The 23,286-nt window shown below is 34.9% G+C and overlaps 1 protein-coding gene and 1 long non-coding RNA gene across 12 annotated transcripts; one reads left to right on the top strand and one right to left on the bottom strand.

Annotated features, from left to right (window-relative positions):
- Positions 1–814: 814 nt before the first annotated feature.
- Positions 815–1,833, bottom strand: LOC117232719. Its single transcript, XR_004493174.1, has 2 exons — positions 1,692–1,833; positions 815–1,522 (listed from the first exon to the last, which is right to left on the bottom strand). It is a non-coding gene; the product is annotated as an uncharacterized LOC117232719 (long non-coding RNA).
- Positions 1,548–22,960, top strand: LOC117232713. Of its 11 annotated transcripts, none has more exons than XM_033492281.1 (18): positions 3,420–3,546; positions 4,151–4,249; positions 5,550–5,730; positions 6,157–6,223; positions 7,153–7,223; positions 7,526–14,463; positions 14,540–14,673; positions 14,761–15,495; positions 15,578–15,692; positions 15,791–15,921; positions 15,995–16,138; positions 16,219–17,430; positions 17,507–17,925; positions 18,103–18,336; positions 18,572–19,447; positions 19,837–19,966; positions 20,064–20,403; positions 20,517–22,237. In XM_033492281.1, exons 3-18 carry the CDS (start codon positions 5,573–5,575, stop codon positions 22,235–22,237), a joined length of 13,425 nt encoding a protein of 4,474 aa, XP_033348172.1. In that variant the 5' UTR covers positions 3,420–3,546; positions 4,151–4,249; positions 5,550–5,572. The 11 variants fall into 11 exon arrangements, with proteins under 11 accessions (XP_033348178.1, XP_033348171.1, XP_033348175.1 ...); XM_033492283.1 differs by lacking the exon at positions 3,420–3,546 and adding an exon at positions 3,748–4,058; XM_033492287.1 differs by lacking the exons at positions 3,420–3,546; positions 4,151–4,249 and adding an exon at positions 1,548–2,155 and having other exon boundaries at positions 7,159–7,223.
- Positions 22,961–23,286: the final 326 nt, after the last annotated feature.

Below are 23,286 nucleotides of genomic sequence, written 5' to 3'. Positions count from 1 at the left end.
AAACTAATATAGTAATAATTAAAATTCAACATTTCTTCTTGGCTTTATTAAGTGAAACCTTAATACTCTAAATATGACCATGTAATATAATCTTTACATCCTTAATTTAAATATCAGATTTATGTATGAGGAGCGAATGGATTTTTTACCACTTCTTTTATTATTTTCTATTTGTTTCAATATCATTTTCATCGTAAAAGATAGATATTTACAATTCTACATAAATACAAATATTTTTTACAATATATTTTTTTAGTGAACTTATATTATATTCTTTTGTGAAAGTAATATTTCCTTGTATTTTTATTTATTAGGATGTTTCCAGTTCTATTAATAGTCATGTATCACTTAATCGAACAAATGGTGAAACCTGGGATAGAAACTTCGGCTATTTCCGGCTAAACTCGTTTCTTGTCACCGAGAGTTCTCGAACTTACTAAGTGGATATAGAAGCTAGAATCGCACGAGTCGTAAATGGCGGACCTCCATAGGCGAAGGTGTGTTTCTCTCGTCCTTCAAAATATACTAATATCGGATACCTAAATCATCAGAACACCCAAAACTTGGATCAAGTAATCGGCAATTAATTTTGGATTATCGAGTTTCGGTGGAAACTTCAACAATTATTAGAGGAATAATTAAAACACATATACCAGATTTTCTATTTGCATTTACTCCACAACTCCTGTTTTAAAGACGATTTTCACGCAATAACTGCATATTTGATTTTTGGTATTTATTTTGTTATTTAGATAATGATAGTTATCAATATATAGAAGTGTACTGTTGAGGAAATGAACAAAATTATATTACATTTTGTGCAACGTATATTTATTTTTAGAATCTTGAAATATATATTTTAGGACTCGAAATTATTGATTATTCGAAAAACATGTATATTGTATTGTGTCGCACACAGAGATTAATTCGAGAAAACAATAAAATTCGTTGTTCGATCGAAACTAATCAGATGTATCGTTCCATTAACGTAAGTAATACCCTTACAAGAAAGAGCAAGATATATCAGGTTTAAATTGTAAGTATGCGGATGTGATAAAAGGTGAGTAACATATGGCAGAAAAAATATTGACGAAGAACCACGTGAAATCGTTTAGCCTAGCTGCCATTAATGGCAGCCATTGTACATTGTGCGCCCTTCAGGGTTGCCATTTTGCTTCTTTCTTCATAGGTAGTGCGATTGTAATTATAAAGGAATGTCTTGCGAAGAGAAATGATCGATTTTCCACTATATTGAAGAGATTATTTTCACGACATATCTCGCAGGAATTTAATTTCCCTCTAACGGTCGCGGCTCGTTCATTTGTGATACGTAGGAAAATAGTTTCGTGTTCATACATGTTTGTCATCTTTACTTATGTGTATGTATATTCAGAAATGAATGATGAACCACCACGACGAATTATTGTGAACCGAAAAGCAGCGCTCGACCCGATGTCTCGTACAGTGAGACCTCGAAGTGCATCAAGACTTTCGGGGAACGTGTACCGGTGCTAGCTGAAAACTGTTCGATATAATAATACATGTAATAAAATGAGTCTCGTATATATCGAATCGTAAACGCGGTTTGATACGGAATTGTTGAATTCGTTTGAAGAACCATAGTCGTGATAGCGAGTTAGACAAAGATATTTGTAGAAATCCGCGAGAGTGTGGACGCTTTAGACTTTTACCTGATATGCAATTCCGAGAGGTGACATCGGGTTACACTTTATCGGGATTTTGTCCGAAAGGTGGTTATATGTACGGAATATTTTGTGTCTTTGTGCGTGCATTCTATAAGAAGTGATGTTCCATCGGATAATTAAACTGGTATGCCAAATTGGTACTTTTGATGCTTAAATATTCATCGCGATAGTCTAGTTCCTCTAGCTCGTGATGCAGAATTATAGAGCGCGCTGCAGAACTTGAAAAAAAGTGTCAGTTCCACCGTAACTGCGACATTGTGAGAGAGTTAAAGCTATTCCATGCAGTGTGTGCACATAGACGTGCATTAACGACTTCGGGATACTCGGGATTTCGCACTTTTGTCTCGGGTCCGGTTCAGCTGTGCTAAGATTTTTTCAATACGCAGGATTCGAAAGGCGAGAGAAGATCAATGCAGAAGGCGGTATTCTGCTGTGTAATGTTTTATCAGGTGTGTCGTCGTAGATAAAATATCTATTCTTTGGTAAGGAGTAGGATACAAATCCGTTAACTACATCTTAAGAAAATGCGTAAATCTTTATCGTTGTGGAATAGAAAAATTACTTATCGGGGAAATACAACATATTTTTTAGAAAGTGATATGGTGATTAAACGTAGTGGGATATTTTCTTTTATATAATGTTATACGAAATATTCAAAGCAATTTGTGAGATTTAATTATTTTGAGGTAAAAAATAGTTATATAAAAAGAAGATCGTAGTCGAAAGTCGTACGTTGAATGGCTCGAATGTCATAATCGACGAAAAGTGAAAGAGAATAAGAAAAATGAAGACAGATTGAGAAGCAATTGAAAAGAGAAAGGTCATGACAACTCGGGAATGCGAATTATAATGCATCTTTTGCATATGACAGGATCGAAATTCGAAGCATATAGATCCTTATAAAAGTATAAAAATATATATAAAATACAATTCTCATACAAATGTATAAAAATATAATTCCATTTTATTTATATTTTTTAATTTTCTCGCTCCATTAATTTTTTACGGGCAATTTTTATGATGTATTTTAGAAGTTTATTATATTTTTCTTATATCCTCCATTGTACTTAATACTATTCAGTTGATAACTATGAAGTATTACATTATTTAAGTTCATCGAATCCAATTGAATATCAAAAGAGTTAACGCATATGTACCTCATTACATATTCTTTTTACTGAGACGTAAATATGCAGTTATAATTATTGTTAGTATTCTGTACTAACAAGAACACTATTAGTGCCCTTCCAAATAGGAGCATTTAGTATCATTCGTAATTCAATACGTGATTTTTATTTATTAACAATGAAATTTAATTTTATATTAATGTTATATAACATTAACCGTGATTAAATACTACAATCTAAGCAGAGAGATTTTTATCCGGAATGTTCTTCTGGAACCCATTTTCAGAAATGCCATCTTAAGATACGTTCCAATAAGTTACCACTGCAATGAAGTACTTTGCAGTATCATCGACCCACGATCATTATATGAAACCTACCTACCAAATATCATTCTGATTACTTGATAGTAATAAAAAATTATGACAGATGTGAATAATTTATGTCGGAAAGTCTTAAGCGAGGCAGAATAATGCCGAACAATGTCGTATAATGTCATTCGGCCACCATATTTGCTACTGCGCTGCTATCTACCGATAATTTCAAATCTTCTTGATCGTGCTTCCATCTACTTCCTCTCTCTTTCAAGATGATGATGAAACTACGCATGTTGGAAAAAATGTAACAAGAGAAATGTCTCTCAGGGATGTTTCTTACCCACTACTTTGAATACGTCACATGTCCAAGTTTACGATAGAGTACGGACACGAAACAGGGTACGTACAGGACAATATTAACAGTTTGAAAATAAGCTCTGTACGGCCGTAGTCGTTAGCTAAAAAGTGATCTATTCAAAGCAAATTGATTAAGTCTTGCAGTTTTAGTGTGCTTTATTGCCCATTGAATGGGATGCACATATCTGCTTTTCTTGGATACCCGGAAAATCCAGTGAAATTCTGACCTGGCACGTAATTGCAATGCATCTAACCATCGGCTATGTTTTCGATTGTGATTCTCGTGTCTAAGTTTTGAAATATTTTTCAATCAGTGTGTACAAGTGCGTTATTCCTTGAATAATTCGACTAAAGTTATTAGTTTGGCATTCCGCGAAAAATTGGTATATAAAGAAATGGTAAAGATCTCGAAGTCCTTCCTTTTTATACCAAACGAATACAATGTGACTAGAGTTATAAATTTGACAACGAATGCTTAGCACGCATGTGCGGTGCAATTACTGAGCATAAACATCGTGGAATTTACAACCAATGCTGCTTAATTATATTTTCCAGTAAATACCGACAAATTGATTTTTGTCTTTTTCTAACGGTTCGAATGAATTTCGATATGAAAAGTGATCACGTGGTTCTTTGTCGTAAATAGTGTTGCGAATTACGTGTGGAGTACTTTCGAGGAAGAATTACAGAAGTGGATTGCATCAATGTGATATTAAATAGTTTCCTGGTCGTATATTGCACGAAGGTATACCATATTTCAAATTACTATGTTCCCAGCATACTTAAATCGTCAATAGAGCGACGTAGTTAATTGAACGTGACAGTTTAAGTTCGGTGATCGATTGATTAATATAAATTGAAATTGTATATTTTATATACTATAATATTTGTATAAGTAAGATTATTCATAGTGTACGAGAATAAACTAGTACATACGGATCGCTATATTTTTTTGTTATACACATGCATTATATGTCGTTCATAATTCCCGTTATTGATTACCTGTGAGAGTGACCATGGATAGTAACAAGCTAAAATAATCTCAGAACAAAATCCTGGAGAAATGAAGATCATAACTCGTTTGTAAAAATGTAAAATGAAATTTCAATTTAAGTCTAAATAGTATGAGATTTAGTAACAGAGCAGTATGATTGGCAGGTGTCATATTCTTACTTAGAACGAAATATTAGTACTTACATAACTAAAAAGGATTATGTTTCATGGTGGATTGTATTACAGTGTTGGAAGAGTGTAGAGAAAATGACAAACTGAAGACAGATGAAGTTACGCAGTCGAAAAATAATGAAAATTTCTTTTTATTAATTGGATGAGTTGTATTTTTATCACGCTATATCTAAAGTGTCATTCCAATAATTTATTAGTTATATAAATTATTAGCATTAATTATTTATTATTAATTAATTACTTTTATTAGTTATTTATTATTTATTTATTTATTATTTGTTTTAATTATTTATTTATTAAACATAAAGAAGTTCGAATTACATAAGCGACTTAGTAGCCGCCAAATTTACAGTTAAATTTGGCGGCTAACTCCAGTGCAGTGTTAAATTATCACATAAATTTTGGAATTATTAGTGAACAAGTAATGCTTCTTATCTTTTTGAAATAGTTAAATTCCAAATTTGAACAATTTTTATTGTTCGTTTAACAATGAAATCGAAATCAAATAAAAAAAAGCAATACAATACGAAGGCAGTGTTACCAATATTAATGAAGAAAATTCACTAACGCGTAATTATAATATAAAGGTACAAGTGATCACAAACAGAATAAATTTCTATTATTTGTGAATATGGTAAAATAAATAAAGAAATAGATTGGATATTTATGCTGGACATATTGTAAGCAGATATTAAGTGATAAATTATAATATGTTAACGAATGAAGTATAGACTTCTGTAAGGCATAAACAAGTTTCATTTGAATAAGTAAATGAATAAAAGTCGGAAAAAAGCGAATGATGTAACTAGTAATAGTCGAGAAATATTTGTAAGCATAAAGATTTTCTTCTCCCGGTACAGGTGAGCGATACACATCAAACAAAATGGACGAGTATGATAAGAAATTTGCTGAGATGCAAAAGTACATTCCGTTTTTGGAAGCGATGATAGAGCGACTGCAAAACGTTAAGGACAAATCGCGAGAAGTACAACTGCAGAAAATGCAAAGTCTACATGGAATCCTATCGAACAGCAAGAGGAAGTATGTTTCGCAGTTACGAAATAAAACATTCGCTTTTAATCAACGCAACGTTTTGGTGACATTCAGTGTCTATGCGCTGAAACTTAAAATTTTAAATACAAAACCGATATCGGACAGAATTCTTTTAATTTACACTTTTAAGCTTTCGAACTTCTTAATTTTGTGGTATCGAATTTTCAAACTTTTAAGTTCTGAATTTTTGAACGTTCAGATTTTTTAATTTTCTTATTTCTACAATTTTTATTTATTTTCATAGAGAACGAAATTTCCATCTGCTTACATCTTTTATTACGCGTATTTTACAACAATATTATTATTGCAAAAACTACGAAGTATACAATATTGTCATAAATCTAGAGTTACATTTTAAACCGGAAAGGCGTAAAATCCAAAATACAATTAATCATACTGTTATCGATAAAATAGGCTGAAGATTGAGACGTTGCAGCGATGCGAAGACGTTCTGCAGAAGTTACACAACAAAGTGGAAAAGGTAGATATATTAATCATCGTATTACAAACTTGTCTTACATTTTTGGTGCACTGAATTATTTATTTAAAAATCTTAATTTCTAAAAGAATTTTAGCTCTATCTTTTAGCTTTAGAATTAAAGAATTTTAGCCAAATCAAATTACTATTCAATTTACAGATTCAGTGAATCAAAAACTAGCACTTGGCTTTATGCTCTGTATGATACTAGTTTGCACTATATTCACAGAAGAAAGATATAAACGAGAATGTTTGTAAGTTCTTCCGTTAGTTCGAATACTATATGTATATGTATAATATATGAATGATAACTATACATATGCGCATTAAGATTTCTATTTATACAATATTTAAATGGACGTATCAATATTTTAAAAACTGAAACAATAATGAAGAAATAATAATATTTCTTTAACAAACGGCTCTTTTATATTATTTCATATGCCGCATTTCAAATGCCGCGGGTATTGTCACCGTGCTTTGATAGAGCAAATTATAACTGTTGCATCGTTCTCCTTATCTTTTATATTTTATCAGTAGAAACTGGGTGTTCACATTTTTACGAAATGTTTTGTATTGCATTCTGTACACCGCTTTTTTGCAATGGCATTTCTATGATTTCATTATGTAAAAAATGTTAAAAATTAGTACTATAAAAAATTTATGGAATTTATTATGAAAATTTATGGAAATTATTTATAACTGTAATATGATGTAAAATATAAAAAATATTATACATTATTAGTTGATGTTTGTAGAAAAATGGTCAATGTACAATCATTACTTTCTCTTTGGTTCCTCCTCTTTGAACAAACGTAGTTGCTTCGGATGATCCCTTTTTATTTTCTGTTCTTTATACTTCTGGATGTTTTCAGGCTTCCGTAGTGCATGTATTTTTTTTTGTTATTTTAATCATTCTAATCTGACACGAGTTTCAGGGAAATACGCCCGGATTGCATTTTCCGCACAAGAAAAATGAATCTAGCTCAGCACAATGTTCAAAGTAAGTATCATATCACTCACACAATTTGTACAAAAATTCATTTAACAACTGTTCATATATAACTTTAAGTTCATCATTATGTATTGTACACAATATATCGATGTATTATTAAAATTAAAAGTAAACCAAAACCTATATTCAATTTTGTAAAACAGTGATGTTCACTGTTCGTAATTTGAACATCATTGTTAAGCAGAAATTTCATTGTACTATTATTATTATATAACAGATAATATATATTGTTGTAAAATGAAATATTACTAAGATAAGATATTGTAAAACGTCGATCGAATCCCTTTCAGTATACTTGAAGATGTAAAGCCTCATACAGAAGATGTTATGGAGGACCGAGAGATCCACGAGACGCCGGCCAGTCCAACTCCTCCGGTTAGCCCAGACTCGGGTTCTCAAGTGGCGCCGATAATAATTCCTACTGAACGCAGTCTAGATTTCGATGACAAATCTGACAGCAAACCAGCCTCTCCCGACCCCATAGAAACTTTACCGACCAAAGCTCCCATCATCATACCTACAGAGAGGACGAGTAACGATGTACCTCCCTCGTCACAGTGTTTGTGTAAAAACGGGGATAATATGTCGTTCGCCGAATGGGATATGCTCGAGGAGAACGAAAATCACATCTCGAGGAACAAAAATTGGCAGACGATCATTACTTCTAGCCACGATGGTGTTACTGTGTCCAAAATGGTTGAAAGTAATCTGTCTCCAAAGGTGAACGATGGCAGATCTCACATGCCTATATCGATTCACCCGTCTCGACAAATACAAACCGTGCCAGTCCCCTCTCTGGGCGGTTCCAGAAGATTGTCGTCGATATTAGAAAAAAATCGAATGATGGGAATAAACACGGATCAGGTTTCGTTAGAATCTAGCCCTAAATCACCTGTTAATATGCCTGATGCACAGTTGAAGTCACCAGATTTGGAGATTTTGTTCCCAAAACTTTGTAAGAACACTCCACTTCGGTCAAAGGAAATTTCGAGGCCTGGTTCCAAACCATCAGCACCATTGTTGCTCTCACCACCTCCCGTTTCTACAGGACCGCCATTGTCCATGGAAGATCTGGCTGAGTTGTTGAACGAAGAAGATGATAGCAAGATGGAAAAGAAGGGTGATAGGTTAAGAGAGGATTCAGGTAAATTCAAGAAGGATAAACAGGAATTAGGTGGGAATGTTAAGGATCCAAAGACATCTAAATCATTTCTGCTAACACAAGAGGATATTGATAGCGAGAGTGAGAGACGTTGGGAAGAGATAGACAAGCATATAGTTAAGTTAACCAGTAGGAAATGTCTACCCAGTGGCTCAAAAGTCGACCCTCTCAAGTCTGGTGAAACTAAGGCATCACCTCAACGTAGTTTAGGTCATGCTTCTAGTTCGTTTATGGCTACTATGTCTGTTGACAACAGAAATGTACCATCTTCACCTAGTTCCAAGACAGAGCCTCGTTTTGCGGATAACTACGAGCGCCATCCTCGCCAGTTGCGTGACAACCAGGGCCATGATATGGACAAATCTAACATGCACAACATACACTGTCGACCCGATGACGATATGTCCAATCAGATACATCATGGCGGTTCGGTCAAGCCGGATGACAGAAACACTGTGTTGTATCAGAGACGTCAGGGGAACATTGGACCTGAGATGGTGCCACCTAGGATAGACACTGAGTTCAGAATAGAAGGACCCGAGTACTTCAATAGACAAGTAACAAACCAAGGCCACTGGCCTTCCATGCACCCGCCCGTGAATACGAATGATTATTGCAACAACCAGTGGCCATCGTCTTCCAATTTTAGCGGTATGCCTAGTTCTCCTGCCCAAACGTATCCACATCCGATAGGTATGCCACACCAAGAGATGTGGAACGTAGGTGCCAATAGAGAGACCATTCATATGGATCCTCATCAAATGAACGAGGGTCAGATAAGGCCTAACCAGTTCCCTCCAAACATGAATGTTGGTATTAGACCTCTAATGAGTCCCAATACGAGATCTCAGGATATGAATCATATTCCACGATCAGACGATATATCCAATATGGACGTACCTAATGTACCTACCATACAGCCTTTAATATCACCTACGAGGTTTCCTGTTGGGTCACAGTACAGGAACTTTCAGGGAGAGAATAGGTCTTATGAGCCGCCTTTTGATAGAGGAATGGAATATCCTCACCAGAGGCAGCCATGGGATTCTCCGATTAACCGACCAAATGATGTACCATATAGACCAGAGAACGAAGTTCCTTGTGGTGTAATGGGGCCCACAGAAGGTCCTTCAGGGCCGTATCCGAGGCCCAGCACTCCCTGTCCATGGAACAGAGACAGGGACCGCAATGGTAGAGGGCGTAACACGTATTACAATGAAAGGAATAGAGGAGAATCTAGGAATAATTTCAATCGTGACACTCGTAGGCCTGGTCCTAGGGACAATCATGGTGAGCGGGACAACTGTAATAGGTTCGGTAGGGATGCTAGAAACATATCTGACCGTGATCCCAGAGTACGCATGGAACACAATGTAAATAATCAAGGCTCCAACCAGTCGAGGGATAATGGTACCTCGGTGAGAGATCCTCGGTTGGCTAAGGATAAACATTTCCCATCTCACAAAGGTAAAGATAGTAGTTTCAATGAGAGAGATCCCAGAAAACGTTCGACGGGACCACCGACTGCAACATCGACGTTCAGGAAGATCAAGGAAAAACCGAAATCTCCTCCAAAGCCAGTTGATAGCCATAAACGTGTGGACACGGAAAATAGTACTAAACATACACAAGAGAAGACAACTAAAGACAAGATGCAGTCACCTTTGGAGAGTTTGTACGGAGTTATCGACACGAAGGCAAAGTCTGCACAAGGCTATTGTTTACAAAATTTTAAGATTCCTAAAATAAAACGTAACGAGTCATCAGAGTCGCCCATGTCGAGTCACATTTCTGAGGAAATAAAAGAGTGTCCTTTGGAAAAGCAGGATAAAGCAAGTAAAGCTGTTAAAAAAGACAAGGAAGACGCAACTGCAGAAGTGAGCAGTAGCAGCGATAAGAATGTTCCGCTTGAAAATTGGAATGAAAGTAATATAGTCACTGATAAAAAAGAGGAATTGAAAGAAGATAACAGTTTTAGGGAGACTCCTGTAGAAGAGAATAGTGATGTTAATATTTCTGAATTAGATTTTATCAGTACTACCTCCTCCAAATTACCTGATAATATTGAGAAATCTAAGAAAGAAGAAATAGAGGGATCCAAGTCAAAAGGCGAAATGACTCAGGAATGGATAGAAGCTCTAATTAGAAAATCGTTTGAATTTGGCGAGGGAAAGAAATTCGTCGAACACGCGAAATTCATGCAGAAGCTGGGAGAAGTATTGCAGGCGAAGAAGTTGAAGAAGATCAAGAGGATCATTGAATCAGAATCAGAGAGTAGCAGTTCGGATAAAGATGATACTCCTGAGACGAAGAAAGTTCAGACGAGGAAGAAGCGACGAGTAATTTTTTCGGATAGTTCCGATGAAGAGTCTCTTGCTGAAAGGCTTGGTATTCTAAAAACAGCGAACAAAGAATTGATTACAGGTACATCAATGGATAACCAGGAAGAAAAGACAAATACAAATATTGTGAAAGTAATTCCTAATATTGAATCTTCAGATCTTTCAAAAAATGGACCAGATCCTGAAAATGCTACCACTAAAGAAGAGATTGCACGTGTAGAAACGCAAAACGTTGCTGAAGAGAAGAAGGAGTCAAATGAAGATGAAATAAATATAAACAAGGAGGAAAGTGTTCCAGAAACACCTAAAGAGATCACCAAGGATGAATTGGCTGAAGATAAAGAGGTTGTTTCAAAGATACCAAAAGCCAAAGCAAAGAGGAGGAACTCCCTGGAGATGTTGCAAGAAGATATTAGGGAAATGTTCATCAGTGATGATGTTGTGGCAGCAACTGGTTATCGATTATGTAGAGCACAAAAAGAAAATCAAAATAATGCAGGTACGAGTACTTCCAATCAAAGTACTACGAGCATAAAGAAGGACGAATCGAATAAACGTGATTTGGATGTAGATTCTGATGTAGAAGACACTGTGGTTTCGTCCAAGCAAAAAAAATTTACAAAATCACGTGTTTCTGACGAATCAAGTAAGTCTAGAGGTAAATCAAAGAAAGAGGTGCAAAGAATCACTAGACAACATTCAAAACAATATAATCAAAGTTCAGATAGTGAAGAGGATCAACCATTGGCTCTGAGAACAGAGCTAATTCAAAATTCTAGTTCATTGTCTAATCAAGAAACATCTAATGAAGATTTTGAGGTACTAAGGCGAAGCAAACGTATTAATAAGGAATCAATAAAAGAACCACGAGTAGTAGTTGAGAAGACAAACATTTCTAAGTTGGAATGTTCTAAAGTGATGTTCGATAGCTCATCTGATGAGAGTTTTGGGATAGATGTGTCTGAACTGGCTGCAGCTGTGGACATCTCAATTCATCCTGATAAGCAGTCTGAATCTGAGGCAGTAGAACAAACAGAGAAGAAGAAGGATGTTCAAACATCTTCTAGAAAGTCTACAAGGAAGAAAGGAAACGAACTGCTGAATGAAAGTAAAGATGATGTTCAATTTACTGATGAAGAAAGTATTACATCTGATATTTCTATGTCGAGTAGCGTAACTTCTAGCAAAAAGACAGGCGTTATTTCAACTACAATGGATACTAGTGGTAATGAGAAGTTATTGAGTAACATATTAGTGGGATTAGTACCAGTAAAGAATGATGCAGATAAGGACTCATCAATAGCGGACAAAGGAAGCGACGCAGACGTCGATGATGATGTTAACGATCAATTACCGGCTGAATCAAGTACGAAGAAGTCTTCAGCGAAGAAGAAGAAGAAAAAGTATAATTGGCAGATGGGTATTTTGTACAAAAAAAGAAGGAAGAAGACTCTTACAGCTTCATCTTCCAAGGGTGACTGTGAGCTTAATGCTAGCTCTGAAATAGATATTTCTAACAAAGGAGATACTATTTCAGAAAATACAACAAGCAAAAACAGTAGTTCACCCAATAATACAAAGCAAAATATTTCCAAGAAGCTTAAGAATGATGTTAAAGATACTAATTCTAGTGAGATTCTTCAAGATAATTCGAAAGACAAAAAAGAAGAGGTATCCATAATAACATCTGATCCTACAGAGAAGAAAAAATCTTCTTTAAGTAAAGTTTGTTCTAATGAACAGTTATTGGAAAAAGATAACGAACAAACCAACCGCAATGCTGAAAAGAACGTCGTTAAAAATAAAATTGATCTGGATAGATCTTTTTCTGAGTTAGATGTAAAAAAATTAATTGATTATGCTTGGACGGGCCAAGAAAAGTACAATTGTCTGCTTTGTTTGTTCATTGGTAAAAATATTGTTCACCATTACAAATTAAACCATCCTGGAAAGGAAATTCTGATTTCCAGATTGAAACAGTCAGATGCTCTATTAGCCATTCAAAATGCGAATGACAATAATGTAGAAAGTCCATCAATGGAACCTCTTGCAGAAAAAATCTGTAAATTTCGTTGCAGATTTTGCTTTTTGTTCAGTGAAGGAGCTGCCAAGATTGCAATGGAAGCATTTTATGAACATTGTACTACTCACACAGGAGAATACAGGTTTCGATGCAATAGTTGTCCTTATCAAACTGTAGCCAAGTCCTCCATGAGAACTCATTATTATAAAGTATGTCGCAAATTTAAAGATACTTTTGTTGAAGCCATAACTGAAGATGAAATACCTGCTGAAAATCGCATTTATGGTTATTTATGCTCATGTTGTAATTTCGTTCAATTAAAGAAGTCCAATGTGGAGGAACATGTTAATCTATGGCATAAGGACGATTTGAGTGTTAAGATTGTTAAGATAAACATGTCCTTAGATGCAGTTGAAGAAGAATTTGATGAACAAGTTGATGTACCAGAGAAAAAGATAAAGCTAGAAGTAACCCAGTCAAATTCAAAGAAAGGATCAGTAAATGAAGTAGTAAAACTGATTGAACAGAATGACGACGATATCACTGAAATAGAAGTGATAAAGAAGGATAAAATGTCTGATGACGAGGATAAGAAAATAAAAGATGTACCTGAAGTTAAACATCAAGAAGAGAATCATTCTGAACCACAAGTTACTACTGATGATGAAAACAAGAAACCACCACAAATGGATATGGATTCCAATTTACCATCAGGAAATCTGAATGTATTCGTTTGTCCACCAGAGTTGGAAAAGAAAGAAGTAGAAATTCAGCTCGAACGTAAGAAAAAAATGCAAGAAATTATTCAAAACATTGGCATTAAATTGCAAAGGGACGCATCTAAAAAAGGTTTGTCCATTATAGATAAATTGAAGGATAAAATGAAGACTGATTTAACAGCAGCAAATAACGAAACTGATTCAAATGTAGTATCAAATTCTTCAGATAAAAGTCCAATTAATATCACGACTTCACCGACTCCATCAATGCCACCTCAAAGTAATACCAATGAATTGCCTTGTAACTCTGAAATTCCTTCATTGGTAGATTCAGAGAAAAATCTATCATTGGCTGAAGGAACTTCAAATGATAAACAACTTGAGGATAGTACTTCGCAAAACCAATCATTTAGCACAAAATGTAATTCAAAGTCTACATCTGAAACAAATCTAACAAATTCAATGACCAAGGTTCCATTGGCAATATTGGATACAAAAAAGAATGAAGAAAGCGATGCAGAAACTAGTGATAATGAGAATATGAGGCATAGTGCTCCTATTTATGACTCTGATTCTAGTAGCGAACAGTCAGATAGTGAACTGCCTACTGATGTTAACATGATCTTGAAGGAAACTTCAAGTATGAATGCATCTTGTAAAGATCCAATGTTTACCACTATACAGAGACTTGCTGCTCAACTTCAAGCTACAAAACAAGATGAAACTTCTTTTAAACCTGAAGACTCTAAAAGATCGTTTCCTTTTGGTTCTATTCCCAAACCACCAGATGTTGTTCCTATATCTAGTATTAAAAAATTTTTCGGGAAAAAGGAAAGTAAATTCCACGAGATATCGCATGGTTCGCACGACGATAGTAATCCACCTAAGAACTTGATCCGTTTGAGACGTCTAAGTGGAGATATGTTGTCGGTACCCATGCAGTTTTTAGACGCCCAAGAAGATCTATCTCTAATAAAGAACGGTATGTATAAATATATAAATACTAAAATGATATGTGAATCATTGTTTGACATTTACGAAAGTATTTCATATATTAGATGCGAGTCAATCCAGTACTTCAGATACAATGGATTCCATGTTAAAATCAGATATTGAAGAAGAGTGTTCATTCTTGAAAATCGAAAATGTAGTTAGTCTTGCACCAAGAGCTGATGGCGCCGAAAGTCCCATTGTAAGTCATTACATACGATATTTACTCGAAATTTTTTCACTTGTTTCAAACTATGCATGTACAACTTTCCTTTTATTATCATTACAGATAAATGATATAAGAAAAGCAGTTGAAATTGTCCCCAAAGATACTCCTATAAAAAGCAAGGGGGTATCTTTACTGAAAAAGTCTAATTCGCCTCTAATTTTAAAGAGATTTAATGCTGTATCTATTACGCAGACATTAACGAGGAATATACAGACAGTGCAATCCACACCAGAAAAAGTAAAACTAATTCCAGTGAAGAGTCTATCCCCTTCTCCAGTTGTAACCACCACACAGCTTACCACCAATTTCATTCCAATTGCTCCAAAATCAACAATTATTCAAATAGATAGTAAATTGCCTTTAGTGACTCCGTCGCAATCGTCGCAGAATTTGAATTACAAAATCGTCAAACTTGTTCGAACGCCAGCTCTAATAAAACCAAAAGAATCTTTAGCCACAGTCTCGGCAGTTAAATTAAAATCCGCGGATGCATACAAAGCGATGTTGAAGGCTACTAAATTGATTCATTTGTACAAGTGCATGGCACGTGATTGTCGCTTCAGCAGTGATGTATTGTCTATATATCATCAGCACTATCTTCAACACGTAAATCAAACTGAAAATACGACAAAGCCACCGCCATTTGATTACCAGAAATGTGCCTATTGTTACATGATATTGGAGGATTGGAATCAAATGAAAACGCATATCGATGAAAAACACGCGCATTGCCGTTACCAGTGCATGTACTGTTTTTATAGAGCTATTGTACCTTCTTACGTGCAAATACATCAGGTATGACGATACATTTTGTAGTATTGTAACTTTTGGGGCAATTAATTTTTATGTTTGACACACATTTGATTTTTATTTACAGATAATGATTCACCCTAGAAATCGTGGTCTTCTACTTGGTAATCCCGTGAAAGAGATACCATCAAAAGAAGAAGTCAATCGACACGACACCATATATCCTTACGTGTGTCAACATGGTACGATTTATATTTACATTATTTGTCTTCTTTGAACGAAGATTACGCTATTTATCATCTCTGAATGAAAAATTAAACTCATGAAAATACATTTACAGATTGCGGAAAGTTTTTCTTTGTTCCCGAATCTTTTATAGCGCACTTGAAAAATAAACATGGAACGCTTCTTTCTGGCTATAAGTGTCACGTGTGTCGTACTACTTGCATGAAAATCGATCAATTAATGACGGTAATATTCTTAAGTTATTTGATTAACGGTTACTAAATTTTTATAATCATTCTTATGAAATTAAATCTTATAGCACTATAGAACGCATGGGTTTTACAAGTTTCAATGTCTGTATTGTTTGAATGGTTCGGACCACTTGAGCGAACTGCATAATCATTTGAGCACGTTTCATTGCAATCGATTACCACAGGTTCTTGAGCGAACTCTTCCTCTTCAGGTAAAATAAATAAATGTCAATGAATTAAATTATAAATAAACCAATATTTTATGAGTGTCATTTTAAATGTTACATTTCAGCCAATACGAAACAAAGACGTAATAGAACAATTAATTATAAGAACATTGGATGACACTTTGAAAATCACAGAAGAAGTGATTGACCTGGAGAACGAAGGCGAGCACAATAAAGAAACTGATACAGACATTGTTAACACGTCTTCGTCTCACGCTATAGTTTTTCCTCAATTATCTAATGATGTAAATTTGTTGAACAAGGACGAAAACGAGGCGTTAAATAAATCCTTTTCGAGACTATTTGGAAATGCCAATAATTCAAATAGCTCTCTCAATGCTAAAACCTCACAACATGAAAAATCATTAAATGAGAGTTCCAACGATAGTGCAGTGAGCAAGATATTCGAAAGTTGTTTAATGAATGACTCGGACGTTTTGGCAACGCAGGTTTCGGATGGAGAATCCGCAGACAAAAGTTTATTAGATAAATCTAAAAAGACCAATATTCTCACTGACAAAAGCTCTGTGGAGCCAACAGAAGCTTCCAAAGGAACTTTTGATTGCAGCGACGAATTTATAAATATCAATTTACTGGACAACCCTGATTTCCTGAAAAAAGTCAATCATTCTATTAATATAACTCGCATGAATACTTCATCAGCTACGGAATGTAAAATGGAAGATAGCGACATTGAAATTGTAGATATTGACGATATGGAAGTTAGTCCAATAAAAAATATAAAATCCGAATCAAACAAAAAGGATAGCATTGACGTAAGTGAGATACAAAATATAAATCTAGAAAAGGATGTAAAAGAACAATCTTCCAGTGATGTCAGAGATTCAATCGCATCTTGCGATGCTAAGGAAGATTCCACCATGAAAACAGATAAACCTTTAACTCTAGATGATATTAAAGACACTGGCTTCTCAGGGACACAGTTATACAAGTGCGGTTATGAAACATGCGATTATAGCTCACAAACTGCTCTTCAGTTAAAGACGCATGTAAAAGAATGTTCTTTGAGGGGTGAGAATAAAAACTTAACCTGTGCTCATTGTAGCAAACGTTTCTTGAAAATTGGATTTTTATTAGAGCATTTAAAATCACATGGATTAAAGCGATTTGGTTGTTCATTGTGCAAAATGAGATGTACAGTGGGTTACCAAGCAATGGCGCATATGAAGATGAAACATAAATGTGCATATAGTAAATTAGTTCCGGCTGATCCAAAAAATCCATCCGTTGATGGGTTGTTCATCGTACAACCTATTGTAAGTACATTTTATACAGTGTGTCGCAAAAGCACAAAATTATATGTTTATAAATATTTTGTTTATTTTTGTACAGCGTTACAATGGAGATCGTAAAGGAAAGAAGCGTAGAAGTAATACAAAGTCAAGTGAAAAAGGCACTGAGAAGGCTACAACAGACTCTGAGAAATTCAGCTTCAGTCCTGATGAAATAGATTCTTTGCCACTTCAAGCGATCTACAACCGTGTAGTGCAATGTGCAGTGTGTCCATACACGACGAAAGTGCGTACGAACATCATCAGACACTTGCGATTGCATGCAAAAGACGAAAGCGTGCCAGAAAGTGGTCCCGTTAATCCTGTGCCGTGCTTGGATAAGAAGGAACGAATGTTTGATAAAATGGTCAACTTAGCAAGTAGTTCTCATCAAAATGGTCGGATGGGAGGGAAATCTAAGGAGACTAACAAAAATAACGAAGATGAGTTCATCCCGAAATTTGTACCGGAGCATAAGAGGTAGGTATACTTTTTAAAACTGGATGTTATAACAATATGGATGTTCTTGCAAGAATGAGAGTAATTCTTGTCACACGCAAAAGTGTTCAATATTTTTTCACTTAATTTGATGAGTTTTGAGTAGAATCGAAGGAAGTGAATCGAAGGATGAAAATTGGCAATGTTTTCCTATAATAGATACGTGTGTGGTGTAGCTGAATGCAATTATTTAACAGTCGATGAGGCGATGTTACGATGTCATTTAAAGGCTTTGCATTCCGAGGAACAATATTTCCGGTGCCCTCATTGTCCACAACCATCACCAGGTCAAGAAGGATTAAATATAGCAATTGATAAAATGGCCGTTCATTTAAAAATGCACGATACCAGACTTTATAAATGTTCTCACTGCAACCATCATCATTATCATAGGTACACAATGATGTTTATGCCTCACATTTGGTTAATAATGCACCGTTTGGGTCACAGATTATAAGCACGATGTATTTAAAAATTAGATGGAATAATATATTTTTGAAACATTTGACAAGAATGCAAAGTGAACGTTAATAAAATATACGTTGCATGTGCCTGTCAAATGTTTAAAAAGGCTTATTCTCTTTGGTTCATTTTCTATGCTTCCTAATAGTAACAAAATATTGCCTAGGCACGTTGTGGAGAGACATCTTTCTGACAAACATCCCGAAAAAAGACCTTTTGTGAAAGTAATTAGAGAGTTGGAAAACACAGAGAGCAGTCAACAATCCATACAAGAAGAAGTCAAAGAGGAAGTACCAGATCCGGATGGAAATCATTGGAAATGTAACTTCTGCGACTATAAGTGTGTGTATAAAGCGGAAATGGCTAATCATACGTCTGTGACACATGATGAGAAGAGCCAATACAAATGTAACTCGTGTTCCTTTAAAACAAATGGGAAAATTATGTTAGAACAACATATTAATAGTAAGCACCCTAACGATTTAAATGTTGACTATATTTTAATGTATCAACGAATAAAAGGGGTGAATAAGAAAAGTACAGATAATGTAGAGCAGACTGGACAAGAAGAACCTTTTGATACTACTCCGCTTTGGAGAAGAGACATGCCTCGAATTAGACATATTCGCGGAATCCTTCTTGAAGAAGAAGACGAAATGTCCACTGAATCTTCTTTAAAGTTAGGAAAACGGAAGAGTGACACAGACTTAGTCACTAAACCGGCTAAAATAAAGCCGGGGAAATCCAATTCATTAGATGACACCAAGCAGACGAAAGAAAAATCTAAACGGTCGTTGTCTTGTGACAAGGTATCGACAGAAGTGGAACCTGCGACTAGTACGTCGAATACGACAGAGAAAGCTAAGGAAACTAGATCTAAATCAATTGAAGACAACGATCTCAGTGAACCGGATATCGGAAGATTTGGTCCTTATGGGAAAGCAGATGGTAATATGTATGTCTGTACTTTGTGCACGCAGTTCAAGACAAAATATAAGCATGATATGAGGGATCATCTTTACAGAGAATTGAATTACGCAAGGTAAATACTTTTATAGTTTCGTTGTTATTTCGAAGTTATATTTTTTCTTTATTTAACCGTTTGAGTATCAACGGCTGTTTAGATTTTGTGTCGAGAAGTCCCAGTACATTTGAACGCTACGGACGATTGGCGGAATTTTGTATTTCATTGTTATCTTCTCAATCATTTTTATTGAACAAAACTTGAAATATTTATAAACTAATAGTGCGCATATATAATAATATAGATGTATTTCATAAAAATAACAAATATGATGAGCGCTATTGCGCCGCTTGTTTCTCTTCGCAATCGATTAAGACAAGCACTATCGCGCTGTTCGGAATTTTTCGACCCTTTTTTTTTTTTCAAAGACCTCTGGGATTCAAATGGTTAATATGAAAATATTTCAGATGGCACTGTAAGGAATGTGGATATTTGTCTGTAAACCGTAATGCCTTGTTGAAGCATTTTAATAAACACCATAATGGGGAACGTCATAATCACGAACCATTATCTCCAGACGATGATATCGAAGAATGGGTAAGTTAGTCGCTTGACAAAAATTATATTATTAAAAATTGATGAAATTATACAATAATTTTAAATATATTTTTTTATTGATTATTTTAATGTGTAGGTTGGCACATTATTGAAGAGACAAACACTGATGATGAAAGGACTATTAGCCAAGGAACATGCAAGTGACGCAGAATGTTCTGCAACTACAAGTATAGCTGGAAATAATTCAAAACCATCTTCTGCTAAAACTACCCAGAATACCGTAACCAAAATTCCTAAAACTGGAAATACTGTTAGCAAGCCTGATAATAAGCAAGGCAACAAAGAACAAACTCCAGAAAACACCATAAAAGTGCAAGCTGAGGATAACAAGGATGATGCAGCTCCCATTACCAATGTAAGGACTGAGAGTGGATCCCCAAAGAAGAAACCTGGGAAAATTACTGATATAGAGAAAGGTAAATGTCTTCAAATAAAAAGAAACTCTTATGTGATCAAATTTTGTTTGCGTTTTACTACCTCGCTTTGTTGGACAGACTATATATAAAATTAATTACAACTTTTTATATAGGCAAGCCAGATGAAGAGGAAGAGAAGCCATTCACCTGCAAACATTGCAATATGACATTCTTCCGACGGCGTGGCTTCAAACTGCATGTACAATTGACACACTTAAAACGACTTGGATTTATCTGTCCTTACTGCGATCGTAGCACGAACTCAGAGAGTTTAATGCGACAACACATTCGTTCAAAGCATCCCGGTTGTCCCGAGAAAATAGTTGAAAATCCGGCAGCTGGCGGACCAGAATTGCCGGAAGAATTTTGGCGACAGGAATACGGAATCGTGTTTCCAAAGAGGAAAAGAAAACGAAAGACACAGATGAGTGGAGGAGAAGTCACGGAAAAAGCTGATGATTTCAATATTGAACCGCAAGAAAAGTGCAACTTGTGCAACTTTACCGCTATGAATACGACTGGCCTCAAAATACACATGAGGATACACATGACTAAACATATACTGAAATGTTTTTATTGTAGTTTCACTGCAGCAACAAAGTCGGAAATTTGGGAACATTGGGAGGTCAATCATCCGTTTTCACCATTTAAAGTCGAAGACATATCACCATCTGAATCGTCTAGTGAATCTACAGAGATGGAGCTTGATAATAAGACTATCACTGAGGATTACAGCAATGATATAGAGGAGGAACAGATTTCTGACGCGAGAGAGGATGATTCGATTTACTATTGCCATTATTGTTCCTTCCGTAGTAAATATTTGAGCACGGTACAGAATCATTGGAACATAATGCATAATGAATCAACATCGCAGACCGATGCTCTTAAAACGAAGTCGAAACCGTTTAAATATAACGAGATAAGAGTTTCAGCAAAATCGTTGGCGAAGGCTCAATGCTCGAAAACACAAGTGGGAAGTCCTTACGAATTATATTTACAACAATCGCATAGTGATGTGCAAGGGGTGGAGAGTTCTGGATCGAAACAAGAGGGTTGGATTTGTCAGTGGTGTAACGAGTTATGTGACTCTGAGGTCAAAATGAAGACGCATCATAGTATGTTCCATTCGCATTTGCCATTAAATTTCAGGAAACAAGAAAAGACTGAAATGTCTCGAGGATACGTTTGTCCTGATTGTCCGTTCACCACAATGTTTCTTAATGTAATGAAGAACCACGTGTCCAAACATATAAACCTATTTAAATGTAAGTACTGTGACAAGTCTTTCAGCTGTCCTTCGGAAGTCTCCACGCACAATAGCGAAGAACATCCTGGAATGGAACTAAAAATAGAAAGTATTCCGAATTATGAGTCTTTGCTAGAGGAAATGATGATTCAAGTGAAATGGCAGAAGTTTGAGCCGATTTCCGACAAAAACGAAAATTCAAACCCGTCAAGATCGGAATTACCGCGGAAAAACAATGCAGTTGCAAAAAAATCTACGACTAAAAGTGCATTTCGTCATAATGCAATACCATGCAGAATAAAGGCGGTAGCTAGAAAATCGACTAATCCACATTCGAGATATCTTATCAGTAACAGAATACAAGACAAGCAACAAGAGGCGAAAAGCAAACAGTTTTCCTATTACGGCGCTCCCAGAAGTCCCGTTAATTTAGCTAAGTTAAACACGTACATGGTAGTTGGGGGGCATCGAATGAAAGTAAACTGTACCACTCTTGCGCAGTTAATCAACATCAATCCGGAGATAATATTAGAAGATGTTAAGAGTGATATCAAAAATATCCCAGCACTTAAAAAATTGAAATAACAAATGGAAATATAGAAGGAAACTTATCGTTTTCCACATTATCGACGTTGTTTAATGTAATATAATGAATGGTATATAAATATTTATTGCGTGACTATTATTGGTACAATGATCAATAGTAACCAAAGTGACTCACGGTATTATACATGCTTTTCTGTGACGTTATACTTAAAAGATACTATAATAATCGATGAATTTTTATAAAATTCATTGATTCTCTCGTCGTATTGTGATGAATAATTGTAGATAATATCCTCACATTTGATCGTTTCATAGTTACATATTTTGTGCTTATATTCGTCATAAGTGTATATTTAAAAATTTTGAGAAATATGAAAAGAATGAATATTTGTACTTCCTGCAAGATTACGTTGCTCTTTTATAAGTTATCTTATTGCAGAATTGGAATTACATAAAAAGAAAAGGTTTTCATATGTACAAGAATTATATTTAATTATATTCAATGTAACAGCAATTTGCCATCTGGACTTTATCGATATTGTATATAGATATACTTTGCACATATATTACTAAGTAAACACAATATAAAAATTTGTGAAATAGGGAGACAAATCATGCCATGCTATAAGCTGGTAAAAATTATTCTGAAAATCAAAACGCAAAATTTTAACATGGAAACTGTAAATAAAAATGTATCAATATTTGTCTAATTGATGAATATTGAATTTATTTATTTTGGAATATGTAAAATCTCTTAGTATAGATATCTTGATTTTTTACAAATAATGATATCGTAATAATGTTATTTTTAAGTACTTACACTTAATGTTGAGCAGTTCTGTCGTGTTTTATTAACTCGAAACGTTTGTTAAACAATTTTCAGGAAATATTACACATGCATATATCAACTCAGGAGTAATTAAACATGGTGAAATTAAATCTGAATCAAGAAGAACAATTTTTAAATGATAAATTAATTTTAAAAAAAATTAATTAAGATTTGACACGTAAGATTTAACGTTTATCGATGCTGAAAAATCGTTATCGGTGGTAATAATAATAATAATAATAAAGTATTTACTTATTAA

Source organism: Bombus vosnesenskii, unplaced genomic scaffold (genome assembly GCF_011952255.1).
Source record: "Bombus vosnesenskii isolate JDL3184/JDL3185 unplaced genomic scaffold, Bvos_JDL3184-5_v1.1 scf7180000013293, whole genome shotgun sequence".
NCBI lineage: Eukaryota > Metazoa > Arthropoda > Insecta > Hymenoptera > Apidae > Bombus > Bombus vosnesenskii.
Note: the sequence above shows the minus strand (reverse complement) of the source record. Positions and strands in the feature narration are given on the sequence as shown.

Bases quoted from the DNA above. Each gene is read 5' to 3' on its own strand.
- LOC117232713 (XM_033492286.1), top strand. From the start codon at position 5,573: ATGGACGAGTATGATAAGAAATTTGCTGAGATGCAAAAGTACATTCCG. The intron at 14,464-14,539 runs GTATGTATAAAT...TTCATATATTAG, and splicing joins TCTATCTCTAATAAAGAACG to ATGCGAGTCAATCCAGTACT. The intron at 18,337-18,571 runs GTACACAATGAT...AATATTGCCTAG, and splicing joins AACCATCATCATTATCATAG to GCACGTTGTGGAGAGACATC.